This window comes from Onychostruthus taczanowskii, unplaced genomic scaffold, assembly GCF_017590055.1.
Source record: "Onychostruthus taczanowskii isolate IOZ18803 unplaced genomic scaffold, ASM1759005v1 scaffold33, whole genome shotgun sequence".
NCBI lineage: Eukaryota > Metazoa > Chordata > Aves > Passeriformes > Passeridae > Onychostruthus > Onychostruthus taczanowskii.
Genome location: NW_024500683.1, coordinates 7463100 through 7480429, shown reverse-complemented (window position 1 = coordinate 7480429; position 17330 = coordinate 7463100). Strand labels below are relative to the sequence as shown.

At 37.3% G+C, this 17330-nt stretch overlaps 1 protein-coding gene across 13 annotated transcripts in view; it reads right to left on the bottom strand.

The window, feature by feature from the left end:
- Window positions 1-17330, bottom strand: part of DST (dystonin) — a 290720-nt gene that overhangs the window by 9127 nt on the left and 264263 nt on the right. For 12 of the 13 annotated variants that reach the window (XM_041410734.1, XM_041410735.1, XM_041410736.1 and 9 more), the window contains 12 exons: window positions 15653-15822; window positions 14529-14688; window positions 12869-13063; window positions 11564-11692; window positions 8091-8234; window positions 7077-7265; window positions 6320-6449; window positions 5353-5516; window positions 4881-5043; window positions 3256-3410; window positions 3021-3095; window positions 2160-2177 (listed from right to left, as the gene is read on the bottom strand). In XM_041410734.1, coding sequence (XP_041266668.1) covers window positions 2160-2177; window positions 3021-3095; window positions 3256-3410; window positions 4881-5043; window positions 5353-5516; window positions 6320-6449; window positions 7077-7265; window positions 8091-8234; window positions 11564-11692; window positions 12869-13063; window positions 14529-14688; window positions 15653-15822 — 1692 coding nt within the window. The remainder of the gene's footprint in view (window positions 1-2159; window positions 2178-3020; window positions 3096-3255; window positions 3411-4880; window positions 5044-5352; window positions 5517-6319; window positions 6450-7076; window positions 7266-8090; window positions 8235-11563; window positions 11693-12868; window positions 13064-14528; window positions 14689-15652; window positions 15823-17330) is intronic. The other variant, XM_041410746.1, reaches the window with a different exon arrangement.

The following is a 17330-nucleotide window of genomic DNA, read 5'->3' as shown; positions in this document are numbered from 1 at the left end:
GACCAAAATGTTGACCTCACAATCTCAAGAAAACGAACCAGAAGAATTCAGTACTTTAAAGCCAGCATTACTAAAATATTTTGATACCATATCACCAGGCCAAGTGCAGTGCACCCTCACACAAACATGCAGAGCACTCACTAAAACCAGTGGGAGTTGAATGCCCCTCTTTGGGACAATCTCTGACCCTTGGAGAAGGCTGGCCATAATTCAACTGTACCTACTTGCTCCAGTGAGGGGACTGAACAAACCACACACCAAATGTGCTCCCTACTTGTTAGATGACTTTAGTTGATTGGTACTATTCAAGCCAAGAAGAGAGAATAAGTTTGAAGGAATATTACTTTTAGGAACCAAACAAAAGCAAAGCTTGCTTCTTAATTCAATGATAAATTGTATTTGTTATAAGTAAGAACATTCACATGAGCATTATTTCTAAGAGGTTTTAAATAATGCATTCAATATGTGCCAAACAAAGAACCATTTTATATATGTAGATCACAGGTTTTTTTTCCAAAGGCATCCAAATTAACACTGTTTATTTTCATTGGCTTGTTCCTACCAAATTTTTTTTCCTAGTGATTCTGAAGATAGTATCCTTATTTTCTTTCTTTTTTCCCCATCACAGCCTAATTAGTCAGTTAGACCCCATCAGGCAACTACACCAAGGGTCAAATACAGTGTGCTTTGGAAACTGCCCAGCTAGCTGAGGTTAATTCAGAAAGCAGGGCTGGAAAGTAACACGGTAATACAATAGTAGCTATCACTGCATTTCTTCTTATGGTAACTCAGTTGATTTCCTTCCTAAAATAGCCTGGTACAACTTTCTTTAAACAGTATTTAACATTATTTCAAATAACCAGAGGTAAAAACATAAAGGAGTTTAAGCTACAAAAAGGCCTGTTCTTGACAATAGCCTGTAGGTGCCATTCTGCATCAGTAAGAGTTTCTCAAGAAATGCTCTATGTTCCCCAGATCTGAGAGTACTGATGATAGATAAGAGGATTAACATAATTTCAAACAGTTCTTTCAAAAAGAGACTTGTTCTATAAGTGGAAAATATTTTAAATTATTGCTTAGATGTTTTGCTTGAGGCATGTGGCAAGGCTGCTCTATACTTTCTCCTATACTGCAACAGGCTCTGCTAGTAAACAAGAGTGCACCCACATTTTCAACACCTTGAGATTTTAAATGGCTATTACTATGATGCTAGCATGTCCAGAACGGATTACATCTGTTATTGCCTTTCTAAAAGCGTAAGACTAACCTGATACCTGGCTTGCATAAGGTGTTTCCATTCTTACTGGGCAGATGAGATTTAGCACTTCAGGAAGCTGTGTATCAGTGAATAGCACAGGTGTAAGCACTGGGCAGCATCTCCTCCTGAGGGAGGACTCACCAGTGACCCAGCTGACACAAACTATTCTTAAACACAGCTCCAGCACATTATAGACTTGCCTCAGCTCCTTGAAAACACTTTGGGAGAGGCATTAGTTTACATGGGAACAGCAATTTTATTTAGCCTAATTCCAAAATATGTATTTAAAGATTCATTGTGTTAGGAAAAAAAATAATAACTATCAGCTAGGTTCTTAATCAGTCTGCTTAATTGCATAGAGACTGTACCATTTTTTTGCAAAGATCAAAGTATTTTTTGTGCAATTTGCAATAAATAAGTGATAAGACACTGGGATCTGTTTGCCATGATTAGCCTTTAACCAAATAGCCTAAAAGAGACATTACAGAATTTTGAAGGGTTTGACTATAAAACTGATTAGATAATCATAATCTCAACAATTGCAGTTTAAATGCTCAAGATTTTTCGCTATGGGAATTGCTGCTGACCATTATCTGGTTCCTTTAAAAGTAATCTCCTTAATGAGGAAAATGACCAAAGAAAGCAGGTGAGGGATTGTAGAGGAGGGACCCTGAGACAAGGAATGTTCCATTGCATTTAAAGAAATACCACAGCTGACCAGCAATGAATTAGCTGAAAATTAAAGGATGGCAAGAAGGCTGACCATTGCAAGCTTAAATCACTATGTGTTAGGAGGAAAAAAAAACCAAAAAACAGAGAGAGAAAGAGAGAGAAAAACAAAAAAAAAAACAAAGCAAAAAAACCCCAAAAAAACTTCATAACACATTCCACTGGTTTATACCTGATTTCCCAGGAAGAACTGATAAGAAATGAAAAATGGAAGAAAGACACGATTAGTTTACAGGAAATTCTCTACATGACCTAGAACACATGCAAACTAACACATTAGGCATTCTAAATAAAGTATCTACTTGAGAGATGAGCAGGTAGCTAGCCATCCAGAGACTGAATATTGGAAAATATTCAAGGCCTTTGTTTCCTCCCCATTGCTGTTTCTGTGGTCTTTTAAAATCTACAAGTACTTATTAATCTCTCTTAGCCAAATATTGCATATTTTACCTCAAATTGTTCTGATTATTGAATCCAGGGGTAGCAGATCTTTCTCTACTGTGTGATATTTATTTTTCTGTGATATAAAATAATTCTGCAGGTATCTAACACTTTGCTGATATTCAGAAGTATGCACGTTCCAATAAAATGACAAAAGAGTGTAAAAATGATTGAATACACTTTGGTAAAAGATTTTTGAAGCACAACACAATACCACAAGAAAATATCAGTCACTGTTTTTAGGAAACTAATAGAAAATCATCTACAGTTTAAACACTTAAGGTATCTAGGCAGAAAGATCAGATTTGAGGATATATTGTACATATGTACGGATGTGTACAGATGTGTGCCATTAGCTCTTAAAAATTCCTATGACTGAAAACAGCTTCAATAGTTTGAGTGAAAATAAACATAAGCACCAGTAATTTTCCAGATTTTTAGTCTATATGCTCTAACAAGAAAAATTTAGACAATCTTAAAGAAAATGTATAATTGTCGTACAAGATTCTTGTGAATTCATTTTGCCTAATTCCTTGTGTAAACCATGTCATATGAAGAAAGCTGAAAGAACTGACGTCCTTAAAAGACTTACCCTGTACTTGTTATCCCCAATCTGTTCCACTTGAAACCGTTTTGCACATTTACATTTTGCTACCTGCCTTGTAACCTGCAAAAAACCACAACAGGATATTTACTTTAAATGTCACATTTCCAAAGATTTGTGTACCTAGTAAGCTTCAAATTAAATAGGAGTGAAAATAAAGTGAATTATTATAGAATATAACTCCAGTAGAACAGAATGCAACCTAAGAAAGCAGAGAACATACCTCATCTTCAATTTTGTCAGCATCTGTGAGAGGCTTGTATGCATCCTTGTTTGGATGAAGAGCTGCTACAAATTCATAATAGTCAATATATCCATCACCATCTCTATCAAAAATGTCTGCAACAGCACTCATTTCAAGTCGGCTTGTAGGGAACTCTGCAGGACAAAGACAGCAACACAAATTTTTTCACTTTTCAATCCCATTACCATGAGAAGCTTTATCACAAATATTAGAAGGTGATTAGGCATTTGGTGACAGACAGTGCTTATAAAAAAAATAAGGACATTCAAACAAGTGCAGGAATATTTCTGAAAAAAACCCCAATCTCAATCTCCAGTGTTAGCCAGATATTGGATTAAAATGAGTACCATAGTGTGGTTTAAAGACATAGACAAAAGCAAGGGCACAGATTAAACTGTAAAATATATTGGGGAAGGGGGGTTTGTGTTAACATTTTGACCTTCAAAGTGCATAAAACAACAGAAATTAACAAGACAAATAGTGAGGGAAGGTCAAGCAAACATTTCAGTGCTGATTAAATCTGGAATGGGAAGCCTTCTCAATGCAGATCCATGCATGGTGTTTCATGAAGTCCTCCTTTAAATGAAGTTCACAGAAGAGATTCTCAATGAAATGGTCAAAGAAAATTTCAAAGTGATGAACAGGGGTGTTTCAGGAGTGTTTGGTGGTCATAACAAATTGATACCAACTGAGTTAAAAGAGTAAACTATTTAACCTCTTTGTGGTATTAGGTTTTTTCATGATTTTTTATTAATTCAAGCAAAACAGCAATATTCACATATAGTGATCCTTTACTGCATTTCCTAAAGCAGGGGGAAAATACAGAGTACAATATTTTCTTACTGCATAACACTAAAATGAAATGCTAGAAGCAGCCCAATTCTGAATCATTACTGTTCAAAGCAAAAGTCTTGAGGATCTGAAGATAAAGGATTATTTTAAGTATTACGTCCTTATCTGTTATGAGTCAGTTCCTAGAAGGAAATATGATCACGTATATGATGTGGAAGACTTACATTACCATCATAACTAAGGAATATTGATACACCAGGAAAGCTAGGAAAATTCCTTTCTAGTTTGACTGCTTGGCATTTTAAGCCTTACTATATAGGTATATGAATATTGTCATGGCTCATGGAAACACTGGTTTCAAAAATTACAATTTCCTTCTATAAATGAAACTATTCTATGTGTAAGCTCTTTAATAAAAATCATAAGATCCTATGAACTGATTTTGAAAATCATCTATAGGTTACATAAGGTACTTTTTACTATTATGAGTAATCAATCAAAAAGTAATTGTTGAAGTAGCTAGTGTACTAGGAATGACAATCTGAGTTCAATAAACCAGCAAACTACTAATTAGGCAGTAATATAAATGTGACATTTGTAACCTGATTCACAATGTAAAAAACTAGAAAGCATTTCTAGAATCTAGAAATATTTTCAAGTAAAATAATTACGAAGTAATAATAATTAATAAATTCAAAAAGGAAATACGTGACCTTTTAACACAATAAAATGCACAGGTCACACTATCTAGACAATAAGATTTCATGAGATGCTTGTTCCAAGTTCAACATTACATTAATTTTAAAACTTACTTGAAGAAAGAATTCCATCAATGAATTCCTGTCTTGTAATCTTTCCATCCTGATCTTTATCAATCCTCCTAAAGAAGTCCATCACTCGAGACTTCTTATGGTTCATCCATCGCATGTATTTTTTCCTCCAAATATCAAAATCAAAGTTGGCAAATTCTCTCAGCTTAATAAAAAACAGAAAGAACTTTATTCAGCTGAAATCCATGAATCTAGAACATCAATGACATAGATACCATCTGTGTTTTGTTGAATAATTGATTTTTTGAGGACCTATGCAAGTATTTAAATATCTCAGCTCTCCTCATTTAAAATGACGATGACAGCTTTTAAAGCACATTAAAGCATACATATCACAGTGTTTTCAGTTAGCTGTGTCATACAAATATGGAAGTTGTTCACAGTATTGGAATTTAATCCAGGGTAAAGAAAATTATGCAAAAAGTATGTACGCTCTGTACAGTGCTTTTCTGACCTCTTCAAGTCTGTCCAAAGCATCATTAAGTTTTCTTCTTCTTTCCAATGCCAGAAGCCAAACTTGCTGCCATTTGCTGACTAAAAGGTTTACCCGTGGATTCTTGGTTTCAATTTGTGCTTGGGCTGCTGAGGGATAAATGCCTGGTGTTGGGGAACGCTTTCCTGTTAAAACATGATAAAAGGCATAGGGGTCACCCAGTTCAAACAAAACAAATGTTCACATGAAATGCACTTGACCTTCCTAAAATTATTCCTTCCTGTCCCAAATAAGGAGGTCATACCCCAAGATGATTCCATGTAGTGGAATTTTTCTTCTTTTTTTTTACCATTCCTGGGGAACAACCCAATGGTGGTTACAGCCTCTTTTATCTAGCCAGAAGCAGCTAGTGAGGGCTCCACTAGTCAAGCTGCAGTTTAAACTAAATCTTCATAAATCTCTGAGTAGCAAAGTAAACAACCTCATTTTAGAAGCAGGTTCCATGTATGGGTAAGTATAAAATACAATGGGTAAGTATATCTAAAAATACAAAAAGCAATTTCCTCACTTGATGATTCACTTTCCATTCAACTTCACTAAATACACTTCTAACTGGATTAATATAATTTTATAGACAGTAAGAGTACAATTTTGTCTCTATATCTCTCTGTGAAGTTGTCTGCACTTTCAGATAATGGAAGATTTGCAAAGAGTCAGCATGTACTTGCTCTTGGAAGGGCACAGGAAAGGCTGCACACTTTAAAAATAGCTATTCATGAAGATTAGGACAAAATGTAAAAATACATGTCTGGTCTGAGAAATTTCCTCACAATTTATAAAAAATGAGAGATAATTAGAAAAGTCAGCCAAGAGAATTTTACCCCTTTCACCAGAAGTTAATCAAACCTATTAGATTATTAGCAATCTGTAAAGTTTACAGGTAGAGCAATGGTACGTGTGACACACCCCAAAATACGCTGTTACTTACTTCCTGCTCTCCCCTTATCAAGGACAGGAATATGAGATTGTACTGGAGAGGGTTCAAGTGCTTTCCTTTTATAGGTCTTTGTAACTTTATCCACATCAGGCTGTTTTCTGGTCATTTCTTCCATGAATGTCTGCAATCAGATAGAGCAGATCTTAATTAACAACACACAAAAGTTACCAGAGGAATGAAAAACATACACAATAGCAAAACACCAAAGTTAAAAAGAAACCCACAGAAAGACACTTGGAATGCCAGCCTCACAATAAAAACACAGATAAATGTTTTGTAGATAAGAAAAATCAGCAGAATAAGCTTTTAAGATCACTATGGCCTGGCCGATAAAAGAAGGCTAAATCTAAAAACCAATCTGTCAAACTCCTTTTTTAACTGTATCTTGTGAGGTAAATAGAACAGAATCTTGCCTCCAAGATCCTGCTGTTCAGACTGCAGTTCACAGAAGGGAGACAGCTCTGGTGTTTAAGCTGGGGTAAATCTATGAGCATTCTCTACACCAGCAGCTCCCTCTCGCACTTCATAAACCTATTTTTGATATTTAATCAGTAAAGCCACACTGCAGCACTAGATCTAAGGTAGCAGCACTAGCATACACTTCATGTGGGTTTTCTTTGATTGCTAATACTATCCTTGCTTGTATTCAATTATTATAAGAACAAACAGCAAAGGAGATTCGCACTTGATCACGCAGCGCAGCTGAGATGTGAACCCCGTGTGACACATGTCACCCACCGATCCTCACCTGATGTTCAGCTATAAGCGCTTTCACTTCCTCGATCTCCTGGGGAATGACCTCTTTGTCTTTTTCAGTTAGTGTAGTCTCTGCCCACTGCAACCAGGACAGCAAGGCTTCCAGCAGCTCCTGGTTAGCAATGAGTCCAGCCAGAGCTCCTGCCAGTCTCTGTTGATGTTGTTTAGCCCATGCTAAGACCTTGACAAAGGAACCAATACATGAGTATGTGCACATCTGAAACTCTTGACAATGTATTTAAAATTGCTCTGCTAACTGTAAACCAAGAGCTACTTCTTAGGCCTACTCATGTTTGTATATCAAAGGTGTTAAATGTAGTGGCTGATCACTAACAGTAGCTAGGTAACTAGAATTCCTACTCCAACACATTTCTTCCACAGATATTCAGGATTAGGTGCTGCTAAACACAATAACTAGCACATTCAGGCAACATAGAAGAATTTTAACTGTATGTGTGAGTTAGTGAATCACAAAGGATTTGGTGTCACTTTTCCTCCTGAAGCCACACTTTGCTATCACCAGTATTTTGTTTTTCTTTAAGCTTAATATAAAACAGAAAATATTACCTTAACAGCTGAGGGTACAACCTACCTGTAGCCACTTAAATAATTTAGATATCTTCTAGATTAAGAATATGTTGGGCTGAAATCCTCTAATATAATCAGAGATTCCTTCACATTTGCCCTTGTATATTCTTTCCTTTGTAACTTTTCAATTTCCTCCTAGAAACTATTGGTTTTCCTCATTTGGGAAGTGTCAGACAGTATTTCCTTTAATACATACAAACAAAGGAGCTTGACCATCTGCTTTAGCTCTTAAAGCCCTGTAAGTTTTGAAAGAAAGCCTAGGGAAGTACAGTATTCACATCCATCACCATGGGTATTTTAAATGTTTAGTTCTCAACAGCTGGATCATTTCCTCACAGTGTAACTACCATGTTAGTTGTCAGCTGTGTTCTAATCAAAGATGGACTGCTGCAACGAAGATGGTTCAATATATACTGACCTCTTCAAACCTGGCTCTGATGATTGTTATCCAGTGCTTAATGGTGGTGATGGAGTCTGGGTGGCAGATAGCCAGAATAGCTTCTCCCATACCTGTTGCTTTATTCAGTTCTGCCTTTTTCTCTTCCAGTTTCTTCATAAATTCCTAAAACAGAGGTAATAATTTTAATTAGATGCTGATAAAATTTGCAAGAGAAATCTGAGTGCATAATCTGGAAGGTCATGAGCCTCTTAACTGCTCAAGCAGATTCAAATTGCAAGAGGAAAGTTTCACTTGTATGAGAAAAGCTTAAACTGTTTAAAAAGCCTATTCCACATGAAGTACTAAACAAAGCTCTAAAACCTTATCCCAGCTTGCTGCTCCTTAAAAGCTCACCACAATCTAAATCCTTGGAAGATGCATGCCCTTAATAAAAAACCAAAGGAAAATCACAGCATTTAGAAGTGCTGTAAACCAGCTATATGATGGTTAGAATCACTATTGGCAACATTTCAATGACTTGGTTTGTCATTTACAGTAATCTTCATAATAAACTATCAAGCTCCTAGCAGAGGCTGGAAATGTCCAACTACAACTGCATGCTCAGAAAAGATGACAGAGTTCAGGAGCAGCTCTACTAAACTAACACAAATGTGACAACTCAGCAGCTGAGGGGGAGAGACACAGCATGTGGAAAAAATCTCGTAAAAGCAGAAGGATGTTTACAGCTTTAGGCATCCAAGCTCATAGTTACTGGTATGCCAATGATAGCAAGACTAGAAATGGATGTGGGGGAGAAAAACCAATAAGAAAAAGCAACTGAAAGGAGGACTTTCCCATCCTTTCTATAGCTTGCATTTCTTTCTCTTTTTTTCTTTTCCCTTTTTTTCCCTTTCTCTTTTAGTTTTGTTAAACATTGCTACTACAATGGTTTTACTTTTCTGCCTAAATGTTACACAAGTCTGTGTGTCTTTATGAGCATCCTTAACTAGAACTGCTAATATCTCTCAGTGCTTAGTGGAAATTTTTTTATACTTTAACATCTTTAATTAGGCTACAAAATGGAAACATGTCTCTGAAAGCTTAACTCTTCCTCACTCTGGCCATAACACCATTTATTTTGGATTAAAGATGAAATTACAGATGAGCCAAGTCAGGTACTAGAAATTCAAAACCACCAAAACATTGTAAAAACAGGTTCTTCAACAGCTCATAATGACATTATCCTGTGCCTTTACAAGGTAAGTATGCAGTTATTATGAAATAAAGTGTAAAATATAATGTCTTCTACCTTGTTCTAGAAGCCTGGAATATGTAGGCTCTATATTTAAATGTATTTGTTGCTAATTGATTTTGATTTAAGCTTTAATTATTGCCAGAGTTTAAGACCCAAATTGTAATGGCAAACCCGCTCTCACAAAAACACATGCATCCTTACAATATTCCAGTTCAACATGCTTTTGGAAAAACTGAATTGGATTATAATGAGAGATTACCAAAACAAGCCAGAGGCAGGTGGAAAATGGGCAAAAAAACCCCATTGTGTTCCCCTGCTCAGCTGTACTACAGTATTTCAAGAACTAAATCTATGACACACAACTCACAGTGTATTAAACTCTCCCTAATTTTATTGAACTCTGTGTCAAACCAGTGACACAGACACATTTTCAAAAGAGGAAATGGGAGGCTTTTCACTGAGCAATGCAGTGCATTAACCCACTAGAGCTCTCAGTACCATTTGGATAAAATACTGTCCTGAAGAAAACATTTCTACATGTAGTTCAATACAAATGCAATAAAACTATTTTACAAAAATCACAGTGGCAAAAGGACAATACATTTCATATTTATCTAATAATTTCAGTCATATGTTTTTATTATAGTATGCAGCATTATAATGCATACATGGTGTTTAAAAGTAATATGTATGTATTCTTCCTTTATTTTCTTTTTGTTTTCTTGAAAGCTAATGTTATAAGCTTAAAAGGAGAGATAACCTATTGAGAAAGATTGTGAGTGGTAAAATTGTAGTACCATAATCTTTCTTAGCTTGAAAATTTCTCTTTCTATTGCTTGCCCTTTGTGAGGAAAATGTGGTTGGGAGAAGACATTCTAAAACCTACTAAAAAAGTTTAAGTACAGTATGGCCACATCTAACACTAAGATTGATTGTGTTGTGCTAGCTATCATCCTTCCCAGCTGGACAGGGTTTCTCAAAGACAAACTTTGCATTGAGGTTCCAAGTTATGCTTCAGTTTTGGCAGAACAAATTTTAAAATTAGTACAGAAACATGTTGCTAATCCATCTACAGTGTGGAGAAAGACATTTAAAATTCTATTTTTTAATTATTTCAGTGGACCTAAGATTTCTCTCAGTTCTCTCCTCTGTAGTCAAAAGATTAAAAAAATCAAATAAAAGGGAACTGGTGAAGTACATGTGGAGGAAAGGCAGCTAAAAGACATTTTACTGAACAGAGACATTAAGTTGCTGCTGCCAGCATTAGTCAACACACTGTGAGGTTGCTACATCAGCACACACTGATGTATATATACATTTGATGTATACATACATTTGCCAGCTTAGGACTAGCATTCAGTTTCCAGAGCCCTAAACTAAAACTGAAAACTTTTTCAAAACATTGCATTTTAAGTACATTGGAAATCCCTCAGTTAAGAACCATTTAATAGTCCTATCTTGCATGTACTCCTCTGCATAATAATATTACCAATCTCAATTTAAACAGGATGCTTTTCCAACCTCCATTCTATAAATTTTGCTTTAATTTTCTTCAGAGCAATGATGAACATAGCCAGGACTTATAACTTGTTCCATAACACTGTGGGCACTACATCCTTGGTATGATTTTGTGTAGGCTGCCCTGTGCATGTTTGTAGCCTCCTGTTTGGAGAGTGAACATTTGACCTCTATGATCCTTACTTAGCCAATTTCCCATTTCATTACTGCAAAGTTAGTTTGATGGCCTATGAACTACTACCTGCAGTGCCTATGCCACTGCAATATTACAGCTGCCAATGCATGTGAAGTATGGCAGCATGCTGCTTCACCATGACAAAAAGTTCATGGATGATAACATCATTCTGCTGACATTTTCAAATCACCTTGCAAGAAAAGTCTATTTAGGTCCATGGTGCTAAGGAGACAAATACACTTGTGCTACTGTACCAGTCTGTGTGGCAATTACAGGCGTGGTGTACTCCACAGAGGGTCTTGAATCTGTCTCTAAATCTTTATAGCAGCTTTCTCAAGGCCCGTTTTTTCTTTAATAAGCCAGGATGACTCAAACAACAGCCCACCACCAGTCTGGACATCAAACTCTTAACTACATTAAACTTCTAGCTTCTCTGCGGAAAGAATTGCTCTAACACTGGATGCTGGATAGAACTATCTGGGATAGACTCTGCCTCCTTTCCTCTATTTTACCACCTATGAGAGCCATTAGAATGAAGAGGATCCTCTGCATGTTCTTTCTTACCTTGTGCTGCTCTATCAGTGTTCTCAAGGCCTCTTCATCGTCTGGAAGGATGCCGTGGAAACGAAGAGCCTGCTCTGCCTCGGCCAGCCACTCCAAAAGGACATGGACAACTGAGTGGAATTCTTCTGCCTGTTAAGATACAAGAAGTCATGGTCACTCATGAGATGACCTGACAGACACACTGCAGCTTACACTGGGAGATTAAGCCCACATTTGGAATCATTAATCATCCAGCAGTACCGGCACATTATCTTTCCATTAAAAAGTCAATGACATACAGCACTACATTTTCATAACTTAAAAACAGCTCATGCTTCCCAAAAAAACTATAGGAAGCCTAAAAGCCTGTTCATGCTTTTAGCCATCTGATTTATATTGTATTTGCAGCTCAGTTGAGAATGTCATGCCTTTACACTGACAAATTACACAGGAGGTGCTTTCAGGGACCAGCTGGAGAGAGGAAAACTATTGTCTGCACAGCCTAAAGCACCAGTAAAGCAAAATGAATTGACAGCCTGTTGGAGAGTGATTCTTGTGTCTAGAGAAAACAAAAAAGATTCACCTTTGGGTACAGCCATATTCAATCACAATTATTGTTAGAGGTAAGTTCAGGATTGTGTCTGCTGAGCAAAGCAGAGCAGGAATATTGTACATAGTGGATACATTGCTACTGCAGAGCCCCATTCTAGCACCAGTCCAAGCTACTATATCTTCAGAGAGCTGTACATCCATATTATCTCTGGTTTGGAAACAACACAGATAAACCTATTTATTGGGATTGGGACCACATAGTGCTGACATACATAGACTGTTCTAGGTCATGACTGCACTCAGCACAACTCTTTTTTTTTTTCTCTGAAGTACCTCACCATGCATTTTAATTGTGCCAATTAAAGAATTTTTTCAGTACACAAATTTACTTCTTTCCAATAAGGCACAAAAAGAATAAATATGATTGCAACCTCCTGCTTTTTGTGAAAAAAAAAATCATCCTTTATCATCCTTCATATTTGACTGTAACTTCAGTGATTTCCTTAGATGGTAAGGTCTTCGAAACATTTGTTTTGCATTTGTGGCAGAGACTAATAATAACAGGAATAATAAATGCTAAGAGGCACTATTTATGTGCTGTGGTAAAAGGATAAACAAGGTAAGCAATGCATTAGCACGTAAATGAGAATTTTGAAATGAAATGAGAGGGAATGACATCAAGTGAAAATGAAATTTAATTTTTGGCAACTAAACTGCAAGATATTTTTCACTCCTTCTCATACAGCACACGTAGCAACATTATTATTCCTCTACCTGCCGAAGAGCCTGTTCCAGTCGTGTTTGCTTGGACACTGACAGGGCACAAACTGTCTCCCAGCGAGTGCTCAGCTCCTGCATTTGGACTTTGACCCAGGAAGAGTCATCACGACTGCCTTCTATCAGCTCCCTTGCAGAGCGCTTCAGAGCCTGCACGCTGCTTGTTCTTTTTCCCAGCTCTTTCTGGAAAACCTAGACACCATCAAATATATTTGAAATGTTTAGCTCATTAAGACATGCTTATGTAAAAAACAAGAAAAAACTTCTGGTTATTAAAAGAAATTAAAATACACATTTATTTCTGTCAAGAGTAACTCCATTTAAGTGGTGCAAAACACCTAAGTTCTATTTATTATATTCCACAGGAAGATATTAACACTTTCTTCCAATATAATAGAACTGGAATATGGTAGAAAAATGTCAGGCAGATCCCAGAAATCCATTCTGGTGCAATGCATGGGAAATCCAGTCTCCTTACCGCTGCTGGTTTTCCATTCTTTATCAAAGCAACTGATCTGACACAGATTAACACATAAGATTGCTGTGGCAGAAAAAGATCAGATAAAAGCTAAAACTCAAGGAGAGGGTTTAAAATCATCCAAACAGAAATAAATCCCCTCCTGGGGGTCAAACTGTAAGGTTGTGGATCTTGCTGCTTATTCATATATTCACGTGGGAGTTTGTTCCCACAAACAAAAATCTGCTACTACAAAATCTACTACTTTGTAGTAGATTGAACAAGCTCCAGTTACTTAAAAGAAGCTGTTAAAAGAACATAATTACAGTGTGCTGTGCCACTAACTGCGACCTACTTGTGATGGACAGAGGGATTTCAGAAGCAACTGAAGCATTGTGCAGGCTAATTTTTAAAGACAACCCATGTTTCCAAACTCTTTTTTTTTTGAGGCCCAAAATCTCCTCAGCAGTGGGGATGAGATACTGAAAGTGACAGGTGGATGAACAGAGGGACCTTCACCTCCTAATCTTTCCAGGCTGCAGAGCTCTGCCTATGTGTCACCTTTTCAACACAAGAAACTTCAGCAGCCATTTCTTCTGACATACGGAACTGCAAAACTGGGATTCAGAGGCAGAGTCCAGTATCTCCTACTCGTTCCCACATCCAAAACCACTTCAGTAACATAATACTGCAGGTTTCCAACACAAGCTCCATGGCCCATGGTCTAGTCGAAATCTATGCATAACTTTAGCACTGTAATTGTTTTTCTCAATAAATATACAGCAGCCCCACAGGTCTGAAAGGCTGCTGTAGTCATGATAGGGGCACAGGACATTTAGGTAGCAGATGGACTGAAAAAGAGCTGTCTGCCCCAGAGTTTTCCAGTAAAATAATTTTTGCCATCTCTTGCCCCTAGACATACATTTGCAAATGCATATTTGTGATTTATGACATGATATTAACAAATACAAAGGGCAGCACAATAAAACAGAATATCTCAGTGCTAACTGGTATTAAGGAGTCACTAAGAGTTGTCCTCTTTCATGTAAGTTCTACAGCATTTTCTACTGTTGACTATATTTGTGTTACAAAACTATTTCATATTTCTAAAAATTACAGAATAGAGAAAGATAAATATATTATTAAAATGCTACATTTTTGAGCAGTCCAGTAATTAAAAACCAGTATTTTTGGAAATACCTTGTGGTTGTCAATCAGGTTCATTACTAAATCGATGTCTCCATGTACTGGTTGGTCTTCTGCTAGTTGAGGTTCAATTTTGTATAACCAGTCAATGAGAGCTTGCAGAGCATCAGTAAACTGTCCTGAAAATAGCAGGGCTTCTTCCAGTTTATTTTGTCTGAGAGGGGAAAAAAAGCCCAACAACCACACACAGATAAAATAATCATTTACACACTTCAGGAAAATATTTTCAGCATAAAATAATAGAATTGTGGAAGTGTTATGGTTGGAAAAGACTGGTAAGATCATTGAGTTCAACCACTATCCCAGCACCACTACATCATGTCCCCAGGTGCTACATCCACATGCCTTTTGAACAATTCCAGGGATGGGATTCAACTACTTCCTTGGGCAGTCTGTTTCAATGCTCCACAACCCTTTCAGAGAAGAAGTTTTTCCTAAAATCCAATCTAAACCTCTCTTGGTGCAATTTGAGGCAGTTTTCTCTCCTGCTGTCATTTGCTGCCTGGGAGAAGAGAGACCCATCTTACCTGGCTAGAGCCTCATTTCAGGCACTTGCAGAGAGCAATAAAGTATCCCCTGAGCCTCCTTTTTTCCAGGCTAAACAAACCCAGCTCCCTAAGCCATTCCTCACAGGACTTGTTCTCCAGACCCTTCACCAGCTCCACTGCCATTCCCTGGACTGGCTCCAGCCCCTCAATGTCCTTCTCACAGTGAGGGGCCCAGAACTGCACACAGGATTTGAGGTGTGGTCTCTCCAGCGAAAAGCACAGGGGGACAATCCCTGCCCTGGACCTGCTGACCACTCTATTGCTGACACAGGCCAGGATGCCACTGGCCTTCTTGGCCACCCAGGCACACACTGGATCATGTTCAGCTCGTGTTGACCAGCACCTCCAGAGAACTTCAAACCAAGTTTCCCTTTTTAAAGAGCTCTTCCTTCCACTTCCTCCCCTGCTCTTCTACAATACCATTAGCAAAGTATGCATTTGCAGTATTTTACTACTTTGGCATTCTTAACTATCAAACAAGCTAGCCACTCTGATTCTACTTTTACACAACAAATTCCAAAAAAGAAGCCTTTTTCTTATTTGATGAATAATTAGCTGAGTTTCATTTACCTTTCCACCGACTTTCCACAAATTGTATCCCATTTATCTCTTAGTTCACTCAGCATGTCATCAAGTTTCAAATTGTCATCAGCCAAGGTGGTTTTCTCTTTCAAGGAACGTCCAGTCCTATTTGTGGTATCATACACAGAATGTTTGGCACCAAGAGATTTCTGGAATTCCTATATATATGGAAAAAGAAGAAAATATCCATATATCATTAACTGCTTACAGGCCATAGTTAATTAGTTTTCGACACAGTATTTACAACTTAAATTTTAAATGCTGCTGCAAGAATAATTTAAACTTACTGCAAAATTTCTATGCTATCTCCACAGTGCACCTGGGGCTTGACACTAGTAGACACCTGCTTTTTGTCCTTCTCTGGAAATGTAGCTCTCTGCTTACTGGAACAGCTTTGGGAAAATCCCTCATTCAGAGGGCAATGATTCCTGTCCTACCATAATATTCCCAAATTTCAGCCTAACAGTCAGAAGGATGAGAAAGAACTGCTGCTTTGGGAGCCATTAACTGAGCATTCTTTGCAAACTACATCCTCACAAACTAAGATTTCAAGCCACTTGTAGAGCTCCCCAAGAGCCACAAAGGTTATTCTAGTTTAGCTCAGCATGGACAAGCTGGGAAACCTCTGAGCAGAAGCAGCAGTCAAGAAACATCCAAATAATTCAATGTGTGCTAGAAGTAAAAATCACAAGCAGGTTTCTGTGCCGCAGAATTTTGGACAATGACAGTGACAGAGTCTGCCTGCCAGCTCTGCCAGCTCCTTTTGCACAGATCCTCTGGAAGCTTTTCACAGGCACAGAAGAGCACAGGAAACACAGTTCATCTGATACCACACAGGAATTAACTGACTGAGAGAGTAAATAATTAAATGAAGGCAAAAGACAGCACCAGCCCAACAAGGCAGCTTTTAAATTGCAGCAATGCTTGAAATGTTTTATTTCACACCTACATGAAGGTGTGCAGCGAATCAGTTGGAAAAAATTAAACCAAAAGTTTGATTTAGAAAACCCTTGTATACAGCATCAAATATTTTCGGGTTCTTTTGTTCTCAAAGAAGCAATATTTGTTTTGTAATTTAGTATTTCCTTACTAATCTTTTATTTTCCTCTTATAAAACAAGAAAAAAACTTTAAGAAAAAACATAATTGTCAAGCTAGGACTACAATAAAAAGAAATACAATGTTCAAAATAACCAGTTTTTTATAACAGTTCCTTCAATACAAACAATGCTATGTCTATGCTTCTTTTATTTGATGGGCTTTGTTAACTACTAACACTACATAATGTAACTAGGTTTGCACAAGGAAACAAAATTGAATCGCTGCCACAGGAAGATCATACAGGAAAAACAGATCTAAATATGGCAAAGGGTTGCAGTTAGTTCATTCCCCGAGACTAAACCATATCTACTTTCACTAGACTTCAGGTATAACAGAACAGATTTTGGTTTAAGCTACCAGGAACAGATAGGTAAGTTAATTACTGAGATTTTTGTTCAGCTAGATACCTTCCTTCTAAGGAAGATGGGCACATAGAGATAAAATTAGCCAGATTCGTATAAATATTCTGTAAGAACACTCAGCATTAGCACAGGAATGGATTGGGTGACCTAGTGCGGGTTTTTCCATTCCAGACTCCTAAAAATGAGAAAAAAATTCAAACAAAC